Genomic DNA, 22208 nt, shown 5'->3' with positions numbered 1-22208 from the left:
GAGATAGAAGGAGTGAAATTGAAAGATCTAAAATTCAAAAATAATTTATTTCAGGCTATAGATCGTTCAATCTTGGAGACAATTCTTTACAAAGATACCTTCAAGCATATATGGGATTCAATGAGAAGGAAGTATCAATGTTCTTCCAAGACTTAAAGGCAGCAACTTTAGGCACTTCCTTAATTTGAGACATTGAAAATGAAGTTTGGAGAATTAATTACAAATTACTTCTAAAGAGTAATGACCATTGTCAATAAGATGAGGCTACACGGTGATAAGTCAGAAGCCGTAGTTATTGTAGAGAAGATCTTGAGATCACTAACACCAAATTTTTAACTTTGTTGTTTGTGCCATAGAGGAGTCGCACGATACTAATGAGTTATCACTGGAAGGACTGCAAAGTTCATTGTTAGTTCATGAGAAAAAATTGATCCAACCAAAAAAAGAGGAATAAGCTCTTCAGGTCTCAACTCCAGTAAGTAAGCATGACAAGAAGGAAGTGAAGGGATACAAAAATGCTCAGACAAATACTAATGGCCAAAGAAAGGAAGGACGTCGAGGAAAATATTTCCAAACCAACAACATAAGAGGAGCAGGAAGTAAGGCACATATTGAGTGTTACAAGTGTCATAAATTTAGTCATTACAAGTTTGAATGCAGAAAAATATGTCAACTAAAAGAGGTGAATCGTCCAATTTTGTGGAACAAAATGAGGAAGAGACATCACTATTACTGGTAACAAAGAAGGAGATTATCAGAAATAAGTGGTACTTAGACACAGAATGCAACAATCATATGACTGGTGTCAAGGAAGCTTTCTCAACCTTGGATGGAACTTTTATAGTCAAAATAAGGTTTGGAGACGACTCGAAACTTCCAGGTATGGGGAAAGGTCAGGTTAAAGTACAGACGAAAAGAAATGAAGTACATATAATTTCGAATGTACTTTATGTGCCACGCTTGAAGACTAATTTGCTCAGCATAGGGCAATCACAAGAGGAAGGTTATGAATTGAATATAAAGGATGGGAAGTGCAAAATTCAAGATGCTAATCTTGGATTATTTGCACAAGTAAATATGACTGCCAATCGAATATTTCAGCTTGACTTTAATCATATTGAGCAGTCATGTTTAGTAGCTTAATTGAATGAGACAGCTTGTTATGGCATTTTCGATATGGCTACTTGAATTTTGAAGGACTTAAAACGCTTCAATAAAGGAACATGGTTACTGACCTTCCAAAGTTTTAGGAACATTCCAGCTTTTGTGAATATTGTGTTATTAGAAAACAACACAGAGAGTCTTTTCCAAGAGGTAGAACTCAAAGAGCAAGTGAGGCACTTAAAATTGTTCATTCTGACATTTGTGGACCTATAAGTCCAATTTCAAATAGAGGAACAAAGTACTTTGCAACTTTTATTGATGATTATAGTAGGAAAACTTGGATTTATTTTTCTTGGAGAAAAGTCTGGTGTCTTTGAAGCATTCAAAAAGTTTAACGCAATAGCAAAAAATAAAGAAGGAAAGTCGATTCAGGTGTTGCATATAGATACAGGTACGTGGTGATTACTATTCACATACTTTTCCAAAGTTTTGTGAGTCGTATGACATTAAAAGATAGAAAATCGTGGCCTACATTTCACAACAAAATGGAGTGAGCGAGAGGAAGAATCGCACAATTATGAATATGATAAGGAGCATGTTGGTTAGAAGCAAAGTACTAAAACAGTTTTGGCCTGAAGCAACAAACTGGAGTATACATATTTTAAATAAGAGTTTAACTTTTGTTGTGGGAGACATAACACCAGAAGAAGCTTGGAGTGGAAGAAGACCCGATATAAGTCATTTTAAAATTTTTGGTTGTGTCTGCTATAAACATATACCAGATCAGAAACAGAAGAAATTAGATGACAAAGGAGAAAAGTGTGTTTCTTGGAATAGCAAATTGTTCAAAAGCTTATAAATTGTATAATCCCATAACACATAAGATTATTGTTAGTAGGGATGTGATTTTCTCTGAAGAAGAGTTTTGGTAGTGGGATAGAGGAGAAACTAAGCAACATAAGCCAACAATTTTGATGATGAAGAAAAAATCAACAGTAGAATAAACCAGCATAATCCAGAATAGGTACAAGAGGTTGAATCTTCACATCAAAGTTTAAGTACTTCTGGGGCTCAAATAGAATAAAGGCAGAGAAAGAGACCAGTTTGGATGAGTGATTATGAGGTAACTGGAATTGATACCATAAGTAATTTTTGTTTACTTGTAGAATGTGAACCAGTTAGCTTCGATGAAGCAGTCAAGCAACCAAAATGGTAGAAAGCAGTGAAAAAGAAAATATATGCCATTGAGAAGAAAAACACCTGGTAACTTACAATATTACCAAAAGGTCAAAAAAGTGTTGGTGTGAAATGGGTGTTTAAGACAACGTTGAAAGAAAATAGAGAAATAGATAAATACAATGCTAGACTCGTCGCAAAAGTTGTTGATTATGTTGAGGTGTTTGCACCTGTTGCAAAACATGATCCAATCAGGATGATTTTGGGATTGGCATCTCAAAATAGATGGCCAATGCATCAGCTAGATGTAAGATCAATATTTTTATATGGAAACCTAGAAGAATAAGTGTATGTTGATCAACCTCCTAGCCATATCAGGTTTGGTGAAGAGCACAAGGTGTATAGATTGAAGAAGGCATTATATGGATTAAAACAAACGTCAAGAGCTTGGTACAGTCACATCGATGCTTATTTCATGAGAAAGGTTTTCAGAGATGTTCATATGAGCAGACTCTTTACATCAGGTACAATAAATATGATATTCTCATTGTTTATCTATATGTTGATGGCTTAATTTTTATTGGAAGCAATGAGGCTATGTTTAAATTTATTGAAGGAATCTATGATGAAAGAGTTTGATATGAGTGATTTAGGAAGAATGCAGTACTTCCCCGGATTAGTGGTTGTCCAGTCTAGTGCTGGTTTTTTTGTTTCTCAAAAGAAGTATGCGAAAGATTTATTGCTCAAGTTTCAAATGGAGAGGTGCAACCGGATTTGTACACCAGTTGATCCTAGCTTAAAGTTAGATAAGGATCCAGAAGGCCAAGTTGTAGATGAAACCTACTACAAGCAACTAGTAGGAAGTTTGATGTATCTCACAACAACTCGGCCAGATATAATGTACGTTGTCAATCTTATTAGCAGGTACATAGACAATCCTAAACAATCTCAACTACTAGCTGTTAAGCGCATTCTGAGGTATTTATAGGGCATAATCAGCTATGATTTGTTGTATAAAAGGGAAGAAAGTTCACTGTTGATGGATTTTATGGATAGTGATTATGCGGGAGATTGAGATGATAGGAGAAGTATTAGCGGTTTCCTATTTATACTGGGATCAAATGCCATTTCATGGTCATCTAAGAAACAACCCATTGTAACTTTATCTATCAGAGAAGTAGAGTTTGTTACAGCAACGACATGTGTGAGTCAATCCATATGGCTTAGGAAGCTGCGTGAGGAAGTTCACTGTAGGCAAGCTTATGCTACTACCATATACTGCGACAATAGTTCAGCCATCAAATTATCCAAAATCCGTTTTTTCACAAGAGAAGTAAGCACATAGATGTAAGGTATCATTTCTTAAGAGACCTTACAAATGATGGTGTAGTTGAGTTGTATTACTGCAAAAGTCAAGACCAAGTAGCAGATATTTTCACCAAGGCTTTGAAGAAGGAAAGCTTTCTGAAGTTCAGAAGAATAATGGGTGTCTGCTTATTCAAAGAAGTTGAAGTGTTGTAAAGTGTGTTCGAAACATAAGTTTAAGGGATGGTTTGTTAGGAGTTATTTTACTATACTTGGACTCTGTTATACCAAGTTTATCTTGCCTAGCCTTTAGGTTATTTTACCTAGTCTTCAGGTAGTTAGCTCCTAACTTGTAGGAGGGAATAACTAGCAGCTATTTAGGAAGTAGGGTATGTTTTGATTTCTTCGTTATGTTTTAAGACTACATATAGGAAGCTTTATTTTGATGACTAAAACGACATATTCAAATCAATATTTTATCTTTTTGTGTTCTGCGTTTCTCTATTTCTCTCTCTATTTTATTCAACAAAATCTGCACCGCATTTGACAACAACTATATGGACAGTGCACTGCATCAGGAAAATTTATGTGTTTTTACATTGCACTTGCAAATTTGCATTGTATTTTCCTAAAGCATGTTGTTTGCTAGATTGCACATAATTACTTTCTTCACGTTGTCACATCCCTTTTTTAACTCCAAAAAGATATAATTTTAAGTTTCAAAAGGGTTTTATTATCAAAGTGACAAAAAGAAAATTTGTTTTGAAAAAATATTATTTACATTTTTTATTCAGAGTCACACTTGACATAAATCGGGTGTGCCAAGTCACCCGTGGATATCCTTTTTCATAAATGATTTTGACTCTGTAACACTGATTGCGAACAGAGATTCCAGCTAAGGAATTCTGTTGACCGAGGGGAAGGTGTTAGGCACCCGTCGATCCCGTGGTTCGATCACGGTCGCTTGGTGAAGCGTATCGACTAATTTTGACATTATGAATATATAAAACACACAAAAACACACAAACCAATCAATTACAAACAAAACAAATCCCAAATTATAGTGTCCAGTCCAATTATTACAACCTGAAATTAAAAAAAGGACTGAAAAGTAAATCTACACTAATCCTAAACTACGCTCCAAGGCTTTACTCGATGCCTCGGGCCTTCATCACGAACATCCTTAAAGTACAAGATACTTCGGGGCATTCCCTGGATAAATTAATACAAATTCCTCGAGGCATTCTCCGGCCAAATGAATACATTTTTTTAGTGCGAGAAAATCAAACTAATTCAACAAAATTTTAAATATTCCACGGAATTTCTAACATTCTACCAAACAAACCTTAATCCTAAATTTGCCTACCCGATCCGTCCTAAAGCATGGTACTGTCACATTCGAGAGAATTAATAAATATTTCTAATCAATTCAACCAACCAACCAAAATTAATTCGATTCCACTTTATCAAGACCAATCCCCCCCAAATTATTATTTATTAAGCAATCACTCAATTCTCCATCAAACAAACGTTCAACTCAAATAATCAATCAACATCAACAAACACTTACGATGATTCAAATATATCAAAACCAAACTAGAACAAGGTTCGTGCATATCATTAATTCAACATATAAAACATTTATTGATAAAGAATAATAGAGAAATATGATAAGAAATGGACCTTTCAAGAATGAATTTTGATGATAATATGAGTTAAAGAAACCTGGAAGCCCCAACCAAGAAACCTCAACGACGAACCAAAATCCAACTCGGTGCCCACAGTCAAAGCCAGAAACTGATTACGGTGAAACAAATGAGATGCACCAAACCTAAAAACCTAAAGCCAAGATGAACCATCAGCGTCCTACAATAAGAAGCACGACGAACCCCCAAACCCATAAGGAAATACACGAAATCGAGTTGAATCAAGTAAATCCAACTAGTTTTTGGGGGGGATCAATCGAACGGCAAACACAAAATCCTATTCTGGCGAAGAGCTAGCCAGAAAGACCCAGCTCTAACTGAAAAGTCACTGGGACAGTTTTTTGAATGCAGAAATCAGGTCTCAGGTGAGACGCTGTTCATATCGCGACCTTGCCTATTCTTTCTCTTCCCTCAATCTACTCCTTCTGTTCTCTATTCTTTGTAGAATCTTCTCATCATCTCCCTCTATGTGCGTATCGATCATGAAAAAGACCAGTGTGTGTGCGTGTAGGAAGATGAAGAAGAAGGAGAACCAAGAAAAGACCCTTTTTTTGTTCCTTTTTCTATTTTACAGAAGTCAGAGATGCCTAAAAATGGTGTATATCTCTGAATATCTTATGATATCCGTGTATATAAATATATGGAGAGTGCTTCAGGTGTTGATGTGATGATGAGCCTAAAAAAATGTCCCCCTCTCTCTAAGGTATCTCTATTGTTATTTATAGTTATAGTGTTGATATAGTCTATGGAGTTTCCTGGAAAGTTCTTATCTTTTTGAGCAAGAAATGTAAGAGGTAGGCTAGGTGGGATGATTATGTGAAGGGTGAGGTGTTGTTTTTTTTAATTGAGTGAGTAGTTGGAATCTTTAAAATAAGACAAAATTAGTAAGAGTTTGTTATTTGGATAAAAACAAAACAAAATAAATAAATAAGTAAAAGATGAGGTGGTTATTCATTTGTTCTTCTTGAAGAAGATTATAAGATGGGGTCAAAGTGCCTGATAATAGAGTAAGGAATTATTTTCGACGGGACAAAATTACGTGTCTACATCATGCTCTCTTTGAATGCAAACACTAAGTGTTTTCATACAAAGAAGTAGACAACGAGACAGAATTTTATCCCGATCATTATTCAAAGAAAGAAGGGCAACCGAGTCTTAACGGATATCCTACCTACCGAACTTATAAGGGAATCAAGTGACAGGTATCTTTCAAGATTGGAAGGAGGTGGACTATACCGAGTTGGAGAGTCGAGTGAGGTTCCATTGGGGTTCTGGTCCGTGGCTCTGTCATTATGTAAAAAATAAAAATTACAATTTAAACATAAATGGAATTACAAAATCCTATCTATGTAACTTTCCTTGACTCTTGACTTGAGTTTTATCACCCTATTCTTCAGGCGGACTCCTGACTTACAATTTCTTTCAACTTGTTGCTTGGTTTTCCATTGCTTCACTTCATTGTTCGACTTTTATTTATTCACCTTGCTCTTCAGGCAGGCTTCTGACTTACCATTTTTGCCTTTTAATTTCATCACCCTATTCTTCTGGCGGGTTCCTGACTTGCAATTTCTTCAATTTCCTATTTCATTACTCTGTTCTTCAGGCGGGCTCTTAAAACCAGAATCAAAATTGGAACAAAAATTATCCGAAAAAAAGATTAAAATATAGAAGGATTTCATCATTTTTGAAAGTAAAGTCCCATTTTCCAGGAGGATACTGAACAGAAGGTAAAATCTCATTTTTCAGGAGGGTCCTGAACAGAAAGTAAAATCTTATTTTTCAGGAGGGTCCTGAATAGAAAGTAAAATCTCATTTTTCAAGAGGGTCCTGAACATAAAGTAAATTCCCATTCTCCAGGAGGGTCCTGAACATGAAGTAAATTCTCATTTTTCAGGAGGGTCCTGAACATAAAGTAAATTCCCATTTTTCAGGGGGGTCCTGAACATAAAGTAAATTCCCATTCTCCAGGAGGGTCCTGAACATGAAGTAAATTCTCATTTTTCAGGAGGACCCCGAACATAAAGTAAATTCTCATTTTTCAGGAAGGTCCTGAACATAAAGTAAATTCTCATTTTTTAGGAGGGTCCTGAACATAAAGTAAATTCCCATTTTTCAGGAGGGTCCTGAACAGAAAGTAAAGTCCTATTTTTCAGGAGGGTCCTGAACATAAAGTAAAGTTCCATTTTTCAGGAGGGTCCTGAATAGAAAGTAAAATCCCCAAATATGTTTTCCCAAATGCACCTGAACTTATTGAACAAAACTTTGCCCCTGTTTCATCAAAGAAAGTTTGTCAGTTAAAACTTAGTGGTAGCTTGCAACACTCGGCTTCTCTACATCTGCTCCAACACTCGTTCCTTTCATCTTTGTTCCAAATTGCTGACACTTGCCCTTGTCTTGCCACATCATTGACCCTGGACAACTTGGGGAAATGAATTTGACTCAAATACAGTCATCCCATACATCTGCAGGAATGACTGTGTCTGTCCCATACACTAACAAATATGGAGTTGCTCCTGTTGAAGTGCGAACAGTAGTACAATAACCTAGCAATGCAAACGGCAACTTCTCATGCCATTGTCTAGACCCTTGTACCATTTTTCATAGTATCTTCTTGATATTCTTATTAGCGGCTTCCACAGCGCCATTAGTTTTTGGATGATATGAAGTGGAATTTTGATGTGCGATCTTAAACTGTTGACACACTTCTTGCATCAAATTACTATTAAGATTGGCAGCATTGTCTGTAATGGTCATCTTTGGAATTCCAAGCTATAAATGATGTTGACATGAATAAAATCTACCACCACTTTCTTTGTTACTGACGTGAAAGTTACTGCTTCTACCCACTTTGTGAAGTAATTAATGGCCACAAGAATGAATCTATGCCCATTTGATATTTTTGGCTCAGTCGGTCCAATCACGTCCATTCCCCAGGCTATGAAAGGCCATGGAGCAGCCATTGCATGCAACTCAGTAGGAGGATAATGTATCAGATCACCGTGTACCTGGCATTGATGACACTTTCGAATAAATCGAATAGAATCCCTCTCCATAGTAAGCCAGTAATAACCTACTCTAAGAATCTTCTTTGACAATACATAACCATTCATATGAGTCCCGCATACTCCGGAGTGAACTTCAACCATGATTGCCGAAGCTTTTTTTGCATCTACATACCTCAGAAGTTCGATATCCGGGGATCTCTTATATAAGACTCGCCCGCTTAAGAAAAATCCACTAGCCAAACGCCTAATAGTCCTTTTTTGATCATTAGTGGCATGTGCTGGGTATTCTCCTGAATGGATGTACTACTTGATATCAAAGAACCATGGTTCGCCATCAATCTCTTCTTCAACTACATTAAAATAAGCGTGTTGATCATGACTCTGTATATGCACTGGATCGATGTAGGCCTTCTCAAGATGTTGGAGCATTGAAGGCAAAGTGGCCAAAGCATCAGCAATCTCATTGCGAATTCTTGGAATATGCCTAAACTTTACAGACATAAACCGTTGACATAGATCTTTTAAGCATTGTCGATACGGTATTAGCTTTAAATCTCACGTCTCCCAATCACCTTGAATCTGATGGATGAGCAAATCTGAATCCCCCAACACTAATAGTTTCTGTATTCCCATATCAATAGCTAGCCTCAAACCTAGAATGCAAGCTTCATATTCTGCCATGTTATTGGTAAAATAAAATCGAAGTTGCACTGTTACCAGAAAATACTGCCCCATCTCAGAGATAAGAACTGCACCTATTCTGACTCCCTTCATGTTAACGGATCCATCAAAGAATAGCTTCCAACCTGGATCAACATCTATAATGAATTCATCGACACACAATACCTCTTCATCAGGAAAATATGTCTTTAATGGCTCATACTCTTCATCAATGGGATTCTCAGCAAGATGATCTGCTAAGGCTTGTCATTTCATGGTGGTTCGAGTCACATATACAATGTCGAACTCGGTAATCAATATTTGCCACTTTGCTAATCGACCCGTTGGCATAGGCTTCTGAAATATATACTTCAATGGATCCATGCGGGAGATGAGATAAGTAGTATAGGACGAAAGATAATGCTTCAACTTCTGTGCTACCTAAGTCAGGGAACAACACGTCCTTTCAAGAAGAGTGTACTTGGCTTCATAAGTTGTGAACTTCTTGCTAAGGTAATAAATAGCTTGCTCCCTTTTTCCCGTAACATCGTGCTGACCCAAGACACAACCAAAGGAATGACACAACTAAAAGAATTGTCCATGACTGATAAATATAAGATCAAAGGCCTATCAGGCTCCGGTGGTACCAATACGGACGGATTTGACAGATATCTTTTGATTTTATCGAACGCTTCCTGACGTTCTTCAGTCCACTCAACAACAACACTCTTCTTTAGCAACTTGAAAATGGGCTCACAAGTAGTTGTGAGTTGAGCAATGAACCTACTGATATAGTTCAGCTTGCTAAGCAAGTTCAGCTTGCTAAGCAAACTCATCACCTCCATTTTATTCTTGGGTAGCAACAGATCCTGGATGGATTTGATCTTTGAAGGGTCCAATTCAATACCCCGATGGCTGACTACAAACCCCAATAGCTTTCCAGATGGAACTCCAAATACACATTTTGCCGGGTTGAGCTTGAGATTATACCTGCGAATCCTTTTAAGGAGCTTTCTTAGATCTTTAACATAGCTAGCCTGACTCTTTGATTTAATAATCACTTCATATAAATAGACTTCAATCTCCTTATGCATCATATCATGAAACATAGTGGTCATGGCTCTCATGTATGTTGCTCCAGCATTCTTCAAACTGAACGACATTACTCGATAACAATAAGTTCCCCATAGTGTGATAAAAGACGTCTTCTCTGCGTCTTCATTATCTAGAATAATCTGTGGTATCCGGTATAGCAATCCACAAAAGAAACACCCTCACATTTAGCACAGTTGTCCAGCAAAATATGGATGTTGGGCAACGAAAAATCATCCTTTGGACTTGCTCTGTTAAATCACGATAATAAACACATACTCAAATTTTGCCATCTTTCTTTGGAACAGGTACAACATTGGATTACCACATAGGATAATGAGCCACTCGAATGACTTTGGGTTCAAGTTGTTTCATAATTTACTCTTTGATTTTGATACTTACATCAGTTTTAAACTTCCTCAACTTCTGTTTTACAGGGGGAAGGCAGGATCAGTTGGAAATTTATGAATGACTAATTCAGTGCTTAAACTAGGCATATCATCATAAGACCATGCAAAAACATCCTTATAATCAATTAATGCTTGAATCATTCCATCTTTTAGCTGTGGAAAAGCATGTACACTGATTTTAGTTTTCCTAACATCTTGTTGATTCCCTAGATTAATTGGCTCAGTTTCATTCAAATTAGGATTCGACTTGTCTTCAAACTGTTCCAACTCTTTTCTTATTTCTTATAGTGCCTCTTCTTCATTATATTTCCTCTTTTGCTTCATTATATCTTGATTAGTTTAGATTTTAAGATCAGGATGAAAATTCCGCATGCATTTTATGTCATTAGAATCAACATAAAGACAACTGTATAAAGAAAAAGACAAAAACAAAATATATTAGACACAAAAGAAAGTGAGACATTGTATTTTATTCAAAGGAAAAGATAGGAGGGTTTAAAAATAAACAACAACGGAATATAAACAAGCTAAATTCCGAGTTACAACCCTGAAATAACTCAAAAAATTGAAAGAAAAACAAAATGAACTACCAAAACTCCCTCATGATGGGGAGAAGAATGACTTCCTAATTGTTGAGACGGACAGCTGGGCCTATGAACTGCACACCTGCCTTACTGGTACCTTCTCCTGCTTTAACTATGTCAACTTCAATCAACAGGTTCTGGAAGTCATCAACCAATTCAGCTTCAAACCCTACAAGATTTGTGACACCGCTCTTGACAAATGATTCACTGAGTAGTGGAATTAGGCGAGGGAGTGACCATGTTTCCTTTTTCCCTCTTTTAGCCTTCTTCAGATCTTCGGCCGTAGGTTCAAATCCCAGACCAAAAGTTCCTATGTTCTCATTCGGACATATGGGATGAACCATACCGTGCAGAGACACTCCCAAACCCCTTCTTGGCTCGAATACATATTTTAACATTTCATTTATCATCATGACAGAAGTGACATATAATTGTGGCCCTGGAATAACCTACTCTTCAAAAATTCGACGTACTGATAATGTATTAAAAGTCTGATAGACAAATATCTCCTCTACATTATTTGCTTCAACGAGAGACAAGGGAGAATCTTCATAGGTGGACAAATCCCCTTCACCATGAATAACCACTTCTTGCCTGTCATGCTCAAACTTAATCATCTGGTGCAGTGTAGATGCAACCGTCTTGGCCTTGTGGATCCATGGTCTTCCCAACAATAGATTGTAAGAGGAGTCGATATTCAACACTTGAAACTCTATGGTGAATTCAACCGGTCCTATAATCAACATTAGTTCTATTTTGCCAATGGAGTTGGATTTTTCTCCATCGAAAGTCCTAACACATACATTGTTGGGCCTGATCCTCTCAACACCGATATTCAACTTTTTCAAAGTGAAAATAGGGCAAATATTTGCACCTGAACCTCCGTCAATCATGACATGAGTGACGTAGAAATCTTCATACTTCACTGTAATGTAAAGACCCCGATTATGCCCCGTACCTTCAACATGCAATTCATCGTTAGAGAAGCTGATCCGATTGACCTCAAAGATATTTTCAACCATTTTCTCAAGATGATTTACTGTTATATCCCTAGGAACATATGCTTCATTTAATACCTTCAATATAATATCACGATGTTCCTTGGAATGCAGCAAAAAAGATAAGAGAAAAATTTGAGCAAGGGTTCTTTTCGCTCTCTTCGACTTTATCTTCTCCCATTTCTTCCTAGCTCAATGATATTGCTTTCAATGAGTCTGCCACATTCACTGATTTATCCTCATTAGTCTGTATTCTGACAATAGGCTTATAACACCTTGATGACTCTTTTTCATCATATATCAATTCTAACATATTAGTTTTAGCATGGGTTGACAATGGATTCTGGTTAATATTTAGAACCTCTGGGGATCCTGGACCAAAATCTGATTTGTATCGATTAAATCTTGGATGGCTCTCTTTAAATAACAGTATTTCTCAATATCGTGGCCTGGCATGTCAGAACAATATGCACACCTTAAATAATAATCGAGATTCCTGGGAGGTTGATTTGAAAGCCTTCCTTGAATCGGGCTTAAGACCTTCATCTTTCTCAACTTATTAAACAAGCTAGCATATGTCTCCCCGAGAGGTGTGAACTGATTTTTGACCGCCTTCTCTTTCTTGTACTCGGGCCTGGGTTGGAAATCGGGTCTGGAGGGTTTTGGTAATTTGGTGGAGCTGATGGATAATTTTGTGGAGCTTGCACACGCCATTATGGGTAAGAAGGGGTTTGGACATATGGCTGTGCGCTATATACTGGGTAAGGAGGGGGTGGAATGACATATGGTAGGTTTTGAGGAGGGTAGTAATGGTGGGGAGAAATATATGGAGCTTGGACATAGGCTTGGGCTTGGGATTGGGGATAGGGGTGAGGCAGTCTTTTGGGATAGGATGGGGTCCAGCAACAACGGTCGCCACGTTCTTTTTTTTTTACCTCCGAACTTGCCAGATCCACCTTGAATCGCTTGTGTGGTAGCTTTCAACGCGGCAAAACTCACTATTCGGCCGGTCTTGATTCCTTCCTCTATTATCTCTCCCATTTGGAGGACTTCAATAAAAGACTTTCCCATTGTCGGAAGTAAATGTTGAAAATAGGTCTCATCCTGTGCCTGAATAAAGACCTTTACCAGCTTACTCTCCTTCATTGGAGGCTTTATCCTGGCGGCCTGTTCACGCCACCTTATCGCGTATTCTCTAAATCCTTCAGTGCTTTTCTTCTTCATGTTAACCAAGGATTTTTCGTCAGGAATCAGGTCGACGTTATACTGAAAATGTTGCACAAACTCAGAAGCTAAGTCATCCCAGCTGTTCCACTTGTCGATATCTTGATCGACAAACCATTCTGAAGCCAAATCGGAAAGACTCTCGCCAAAGAAAGCCATAAACAACTCTTTCCTTCCCCCTGCAGCCCTCAACTAGTTGCAATAACATCTCAAGTGCACCACGGGAACACCGTGCCCAGCATACTTCTCAAATTTAGGCATTTTAAAAATGAGGGAAAGGTTAAAGTCTGGGAACATGCAAAGATCTTTATAGGAAAAACTCTTATAACCTCCGATTCCCTGCAAATTCCTCATGGCTTGTTCCAAACTTTTAAATTTCCATGCTACGACTTCCTATTCTTCTATTGCGACAGGCTTCTTCGTATCAAATGGAAATATAGGTGGATGAATGTACCCATACGATTCATTAATCCTCAAAGTAGGCTCTGTGGCTTAATACTGATTATCTGAAACCTTCAATACTGGCTCACTAGCAGACCGAGGAAGCACCATTGTCGGACGCACAACATAGGTGGGAGCTTCAGGTGGTGGCGGAGCCACGAACACAGGCGTTGCCGGTGGCGCCGGCTGAGTTGCGAGCCTTGGTTGAGGAACTGCCATGGGCACACTAGAAGTGCCAAGGTAATATTGCCGCGGAGTGAATCCTGATGCGTTCTCCGGTTACTCAATGGGAACAGAGAATTGCGCCTGAGAGAGCGGTGGGCAATTAGGGATATTCCCAAGATCTTCAGGGAGTGGAGGAGGAGGCATTCCATTAGCCCATGCTCAGTGCAGATCTAGCAATTGTTGTCTAAGTCTCAATACCTCATCATTGTGTTATGAACTTTGTTCCCTGGGATCCTGATCTGGGTCAATGAGTGAATTTTCAATCTCCCTACTAGCCATGGCAAGCTTCGCTTTTGATCTAGTGAAGTACGGATGACTAGTCAGAGTTCTACAAACCAATCATTTATCTGAAAAAACATGCTCATCAAAGACAAAACTCGTTAGGATTTAGGTCAGGCAACAAGCATAGAAATCACATTGTATACATCCTAGGTTCATGTATATTTTTACCGGACTTAGAGGGTAATGGGGCCATTTTAACATCGTCCCGATCGTTCTCCGACACCCATTTGCTTCTTTACTCCAATCACACCTCTTTTTTTTCTTCGCCATAACTTCTCTCATCTCTCGCATCAGTCCCCCTATTTTTTTATCCTTCTATTCCTTCTCTCATTATTCTTTCTTTCTTTTCCTCTCTTTTTATTATTCTTTATGGCTTTTGTTTTTCCTTAAAATAAAAGAAAAATAATGAAAAACTAAGAAACAAAATGATTAGATCGAACCCCAAAAGTAGGTTGCCTATGTATCATATTGTACATGAATCAGATTTTGCATAGTTCGGGAGGCATGTGCATAAAATCACAAGGAAGAAGATTTTTATGATTTTTTTTTCGATGAAAAATAAATAAAAGAAAGAACAACGCTGGTTACTACATTTCATAAAAAGACAACTAAAATCGACTTCGAATTTAACACAATCTTAAAACTAATCAACCAAGACTAAACAACACTCTACACCCACAGGATAACATGGGTGACATTCCTAATGAAACTTTAACAAAGACACAACAATACAATGACAGAAAAATAAAGGACTCAAAATAAAGGATAAGAAATGCCTCTTCAGACTGGTGCTCTATCTGATGACCCTGGTTGAGATGAACCTGTTTGTGAAGTTCTTTTTCTCCCATTCAAACTTTGTAGCATATCTTGCAAGGACATTGTGATATTGGGGAAAAAGCTTCTAGCACGTAATCCTGCCTTTTGGGAAGTACACCTGAAAAGATTTTTCTGAAACCCTTGTACATTCGTGAGCAAGCCTAATAACTGAACTCTCAATAACTCTATTTTTCCCCCAAGTTTGCGTTTCCCCTGTCATCACCTATGCCCGCTTCTTGTATCCGCCCTCTAAGTTGCACTGGTAACGGCCTACTTACACCTCGAGGTATGGTTTGTAGCCAGATCTCATATCTCGGAGTGTACCCCAGATTATCCAAACCTTCTTTGAAAGTGTCCACACCCATCTCTGTTGCGTGATTCCAGAATTGCTCGTATTTCCTCTCACCTAAGGCTTGGTTCTTAAAGTACTCGACATTTTTTAGAAGATCCACCACTGATGGAACGTCTTGAAATCTACCCAATTGGCGCATTACCCTAGAAGGAGTGTATGTTCGAATGCAATTAAGTCCTATCATAACAAAAAGGAGTTGCATCTGACACCCAGATAAGATTTTTTTTGGACAAAGCCAAAGACATCTCCATAGAATGTCATCCTCAGTTCTTGACTCGAGAAATTCAATCCAAGCCTCAATTCCCACGGGTAGCAAGAATTTGGCAACACGCATTCTTTGTCCCATGGCTTTCACTCGATTGGGCATACAATGGTCAATCACATCCGGTCTAAGTAGAGAAGGTGTATGCAAATGCTCCATCAACCATAGTTACAACATCAGGTTACTTCCCTAAAAAAATCTCATCCCTCCCTTCACTTCGGTTAAAGCCTTATATATTTCTGTTAAGATCATAGGTATGATAGTAACCTTGTCCCCTTGTTCCTCATGAAATAAGGCCATCATTACAGATTGCAAATGTGTATTGATGCGTCTTTCTTCTAGTGGAAATACTAAAGTACCTAACAAAGCAAGGGTGAAGAATTCAAGACGCTTTCTCTCCCACTTCTCCTTAGTCATATGAAATTCATCCCAAAAGCAATCAAAACTTTCCAAGGGCCCGAATCTAGCGAACAAAAAATCTAAGGAAACCCACGAATCATTCAAACAACCCAAATACGTATCTTTACTTTTTAACCTACAACATTGCAAAAACCTCATGCCAGTATGATTTCGAGCTCGAATCATACCTTTATCGATATAGGACAAATGCAGCAGACCAGATATTTCTGCCAAAGTAGAAGTCATTTCACACTTTCCAAACCTGAACACCAAACTACTCGGATCCCAAAAGGTCAACACAACCTCTATTAGATCTGGACGAAGGGTACTCTTGAATGGTGGATTGGAAGGTTTGGAAACCTCAATCCCTATTTGAAGGGAAAGATAGTGGATTATCTTCGGAGGGAATTAAAACCCAAAGTATGCAAAAGTTCTGTAAGATCACCTAATATTTTAATCAGTTTCTGCTGGTCAACATAGTTAAACATGCCCCACCACTTGATTAACTTTTTGGGCACCTTGACAACCATCATAACTCTAGACTTGGCAGGCAAATTCATCCTGTAATAACACATAAGACGTTATTTCAAAAATTCGATAGGAGCTAAAGATTCCCAACCCTTGGGACTTTGACGCGGACATGTCGAAAGGACAGGCCACTTTATGACTCCAAATTACCGAACAGTACTACTGAATAAAATCAGGATACTTGGCTAGGACAAGATAACGACACTAGATTACGAAGAGCAAAACCTAAGCTAAGACTAAGACAAAGGTTAAAAAATAAAGATTACCGGACCCACCACGGGTTGCCTACGTATCCCAACTCGAGGGAAGGGAATTAGGTATGCGTAGTTCGTCCTGATTGGACAATTAATGATTAACCAACAGATTGACCCTAACTTAAAAGACACAACCAAAGACAAACGAATAAATTTTTTTTTGGGTTTTAATTAGACACTTCAACTAAAACTGACACCAACAATTATGAAGAAAAAATCTTTTTGGTAATTTCATTACAGGAAATGTACAAATTTCTACCATTTTTTTTTTTTGCATTTTCTTTTATAAAAACTTACTACTATATAAAAATCTTTTTGGAGTTTTTGAATTAGGAATGCATACTAAAAAATAAAAGGAAAATCTTTTTAACGTTTTTGATTTTTTGGGAAATTTTTGAATTGTGAAAAACAAAAATCATAAAGAACCCTAAAAACTACCAAATCTTTTTTTTTCACTCTTTTTTTTTCTTTCTTTTTTCAAAAATTTCCTTCCTACACACTTGCTTCTAACTCATGCTTTTGCCCAAATCAGTCTGTTAAATGACCTCGTTACCCTCAAAGATGCAACATTTAACACGTAGGGATGCTTTAGAGGTGAGTTTCCTACAAAGGGCCAATTGGGCCCCGCTAGGTCTTCAATATGATGCACATAAGCATGACCTAAAGGCTGACTTACGTTGGGGTTCACTAACAAGGCTGTTCGGGGGAGTGTATGGTCGATAGTGGCTGCTTTGCTTTCCACCTACTCCATAACACCAACGGCTCCCCCCCTAAAATAAGGGTGACTCAACTAGAGATCGTGTACAACACGTGTACTGCAGACTTGTTGCAGAAAGAATGACTCGGGTTATGCACATGATGCCAGATATAAAGCGGTAACACATAAGATAAAAACTGTAAACAAAGAGCACGTAGGCACCCAACAGTGATAATACAATAACACAAAACAACACAAACAAAATGTCTATACACCTATAGTGCCAAACTTAGCCGATACAACTCCAAAATAAGCTCGAATTCTGAAAAGTCCCCAGCAAAGTCGCCAGAGCTGTCACACCCCTTTTTTAACTCCAAAAAAATATAATTTTAAGTTTCAAAAGGGTTTTATTATCAAAGTGACAAAAATAAAATTTGTTTTAAAAAAAATTATTTACATTTTTTATTTAGAGTCGCCACTTGACATAAATCGGGTATGCCAAGTCACCCGTGGATATCCTTTTTTAAAAATGGTTTTGACTCTGTAACACTGATCTGCGAACAAAGATTTCAGCTAAGGAATTCTGTTGATCGAGGGGAAGGTGTTAGGCACCCCTCGATCCCGTGGTTTGACCACGATCGCTTGATGGAGTGTATCGACTAATTTTGACATTATGAATATATAACCACACAAAAACACACAAACCAATCAATTAAACAAATAAAACAAATCCAAAATTATAGTGTCCAGTCCAATTAGTACAACCTGAAATTAAAAAAAGGATTGAAAAGTAAATCTACACTAATCCTAAACTACGTTCCAAGGCTTTACCCGATGCCTCGCGCCTTCATCACGAACATCCTCCAAGTACAAGATACTTTGGGGCATTCTCCGGATAAATTAGTACAAATTTCTCGAGGCATTCCCCGACCAAATGACTACATTTTTTTAGTGAGAGAAAATCAAACTAATTCAATAAAATTTTAAATATTCCACGAAATTTCCAACATTCGACCAAGCAAACCTTAATCCTAAATTTGCCTACCGATCCGGCCTAAAACATGGTACTATCATATTCGAGAGAATTAATAAATATTTCTAATCAATTCAACCAACCAACCAAAATTAATCCAATTCCACTTTATCAAGACCAATCCCCCCCTCCAAATTATTATTTATTAAGCAATCACTCAATTCTCCATCAAACAAACGTTCAACTCAAATAATCAATCAACATCAACAAACACTTACGATGATTCAAACATATCAAAACCAAACTAGAACAAGGCTCGTGCATATCATTAATTCAACACATAAAGCATCTATTGATAAAGATTAATTGAGAAATAGGATAAGAAATGGACCTTTCGAGAATGACTTTTTTGATGATAATATGAGTTAAATCAACCTGGAAGTCCCAACCAGAAAACCTCAACAACAAACCAAAATCCAACTCGGTGCCCACAGTAGAAGCCAGAAACTGATTATGGTGAAACAAATGAGACGCACCGAACCTAAAACCCCCAAACCAAGACGAACCAACAGCGTCCTACAATAGGAAGCACGATGAACCCCCAAACCCGTAAGGAAATATACGAAATTGAGTTGAATCAAGTAAATCTAATGAGTTTTTGGGGGGATCAGTCGAACGGTGAACCCAAAAGCCTATTCTGGCGAAGAGCTAGCCAGAAAGACCCAGCTCCAACTGAAAAGTCGTCGGGATAGTTTTCCGAACGTAGAAATCAGGTCTCAGGTGAGACGCTGTTCATGTCGCGACCTTGCCTATTCTCTCTCTTCCTTTGATCTACTCTCTCCGTTCTCTATTCTCTCTAGACTCTTTTCGCCATCTCCCTCTATGTGCGTATCGATCGTGAAAAAGACCAGTGTGTGTGCATGTAGGAAGATGGAGAAGAAGGAGAACCAAGAAAAGGCCCTTTTCTATTCCCTTTCTATTTTTCAGAAGTCAGAGATGCCCAAAAATGGTGTATATCTCTGAATCTCTTGTGATATCCGTGTATATGAATATATGGAGAGTGCTTCAGGTGTTGATAAGCCTAAAGAAACATCCCCCTTCTCTAAGTTGTGTCTATTGTTATCTATAGTTATAGTATAGATATAGTCTATGGAGTTTCCTGGAAAGTTCCTATCTTTTTGAGCAAGAAATGTGAGGGGTAGGCTAGGTGGGATGGTTATGTGAGGGGTGATGTGTTGTTTTTTAATTGGAGAGGTAAGGGTTAGGTGTCTATTTTTAATTGAGTGAGTAGTTGGAATCTTTAAAATAAGACAAAATTAGTTAGGGTTTGTTATTTGGATAAAAACAAAACAAAAGAAATAAATAAATAAGTAAAAGATGAGGTGGTTATTCATTTATTTTTCTTGAAGAAAATTATAAGATGGGGTCAAAGTGCGTGATAGCAGAGTAGGAATCATTTTCGACGGGATAAAATTACGTGTCAACAGATGTAACTTTAGATATCGAACAATTTAAAGTGTTGCTAAAAAAAATTCAAGGGCTACTACTTTTACTTTAAAGCCATGTTCCTGCATTGCATACGTGGTATATTCACTTAACTAACTTTATTTACGTTTGAAATTAGTTCGGATTAAATGTAGAAACATACGAAACTGTACCCTTCCGCAAAACAATCAGCCAAATATTTTGACTGTCATAGGATTCAATGGAAGTAGTGAATTGATGGAAAATAAGCTGGCTCAAACCAATTATTCTCCTTAAAATTGAATTATAAATTCCTTAACAAGAATGGAAAATTCGTTAGCTTTCAAAGGATCAATAACCTCCGACCCGTGATATGCTCCATGAGTAAAACTACCCTCTACTTGAACTCCCAATTCTTTCAAGACCCTTACCAGGTTAATTTGGCGGTCAATTAAAGGATCGCCGTCACACCCAGTCACCAACATCTTCCATCCCAATAATTTTACTTGATCAAATAGGTTTGGGTTTGATTTAATCCCCACCATTGGATTTGAATACTCATGATCGCGGTCAGCGCCTTCAGGCAATCCCAGCTCCCACATGATATCACTTACTATTGGGGGTAACATCTTGTCATTAGCCAATTTTACTTCTGATTGTGTCCTTTCAATCCCACCAAAGAAAGGTTGATTCAATATTAACCCTTTGATTTCCAAAGGTTTGAGGTTGTCCCAAATCAAGGCAGCATCTATGCCTAAGTGGTAAGCTATGTTGCCTCCGGCGCTCGTGCCCATGAGAAAACATTTGGAGAAATCAGCGTAGTTGGCTAACAGTTCGTCAGGTTTGTTCTTGATCCAGTGTAATGCTTCCAAGCAATCTTGGTATGCTGCTGGAAGTCTATGCTCGGGGGCTTGACGATACTCAATTGATACGACTGCTGCTGGAATTTCACTTGCAATCGACACATACAAGCCTTGAAAGATGGGTGTATCTACACTTGCCACTACGAATCCTCCCCCGTGAAAATAGATTACGAGAGGAAGTTTAGTGGTGGTGGTGGAATGGAGTAATTGACGAGGAAGGATAATACGAGCCCATGTGTTCTTTGAGGAGTTAATAACAATATCCTTGGTGATGACTTGGGAATGATCATTAGATGTGTCTACAGGGACAAGAGGTTCTTGTAGACGTGTGATGGAGCCATCAGGATGACGAACCATACCCACATAGCCATATGGATCAACATTAGGATCAATTGGCATCGTTTGATGATTTTGATCAGACATGGTTGAAGATTGACCAAGGTGAAACTAACGTAATTGTTTATTGATGAAGATTGTGAAGTATATGAAAAGCAATTCTTGAGACAACAAAGAGTAGCCTTATATTACTGTATAAAGTTGGCAAGTCAACACTTTGGTTTTCGTTGAGAACAGTCAAATTAACATGCCAATAGAGCTATAATCAATTTCAAAGATGGCAGCTTTACTAATTTTACGGTTATTAAGGTTATTTAACTGGTTAAGGTGTATATTTCAGGATTTAATAAGTTGTTCTAGTTAAATTAAGAGTTAGAAACTAACAAAGATTTATCTTTAGGAAACCAACAACACCAAAAAAAAAAAAAAGAAGGAAAAGTATTTGCTATTTTTATCTTATTTTCTCCTTTACAAGATAAACACAAAAATATTATATATATTATATAGAGTAGTAAAAACATTATTATTGACCAAGTCAATCTACAATTAAATTGATAATCAATACTTTCTCCGTCTCATAATAAATGAATTGTTGGATTTTGGTACACATATTAAGAAAAAAAGATTAAAGACATAAATTTAACATAATTTTTTATTTTTACCCCAAAAAAGAAAAAGTTGACCTTGTAATACCTTTTTAAAAGTTAATTGGTTGTCAAATCATGAGGACAAATTTGAAAAAAAATTCAATGATTCATTTATTTTGAAACACCAATAAATACTTCAATAATTCACTTATTTTGATATGGAGGGAGTACTATTAAAGCATTTTTCCATATTCATGGAATCAACTTCTAAAATGACAGCTATTAGCCTATTACCAATTTAAATACTAAAAGCAGTCAAAATAGCAGCTGCCATGTTTGAAACTTACAAGTTCGATGTAGACGTTTCTTAACTCCTACGTCTTGATCCAGAAATGACGAATTGGATGGTGATATTCAAATGTGTTTTCAGCTTTAGATTTATGATTTGAGACGTTAATTCTAAGA

The 22208-nt window shown here is 37.5% G+C and overlaps 2 protein-coding genes across 2 annotated transcripts; one reads left to right on the top strand and one right to left on the bottom strand.

Moving 5' to 3' along the window:
* Positions 1 to 666: 666 nt before the first annotated feature.
* On the top strand, positions 667 to 3268 carry LOC124898582. The gene is made up of 2 exons (XM_047412221.1): positions 667 to 1071; positions 2897 to 3268. The coding sequence occupies exons 1-2, from the start codon at positions 667 to 669 to the stop codon at positions 3266 to 3268; spliced, it is 777 nt and encodes a 258-aa protein (XP_047268177.1).
* A 16885-nt stretch (positions 3269 to 20153) lies between these two features.
* Positions 20154 to 21738, bottom strand: LOC107871049 (carboxylesterase 1). Its single transcript, XM_016717842.2, has one exon. It carries the CDS (start codon positions 21241 to 21243, stop codon positions 20251 to 20253), a length of 993 nt encoding a protein of 330 aa, XP_016573328.1. The 5' UTR covers positions 21244 to 21738; the 3' UTR covers positions 20154 to 20250.
* Between the last annotated feature and the right edge of the window lie 470 nt (positions 21739 to 22208).

The sequence above is a fragment of the Capsicum annuum genome, chromosome 5 (assembly GCF_002878395.1).
Source record: "Capsicum annuum cultivar UCD-10X-F1 chromosome 5, UCD10Xv1.1, whole genome shotgun sequence".
Lineage (NCBI taxonomy): Eukaryota > Viridiplantae > Streptophyta > Magnoliopsida > Solanales > Solanaceae > Capsicum > Capsicum annuum.
This window is presented reverse-complemented; position numbering and strand designations above follow the sequence as displayed.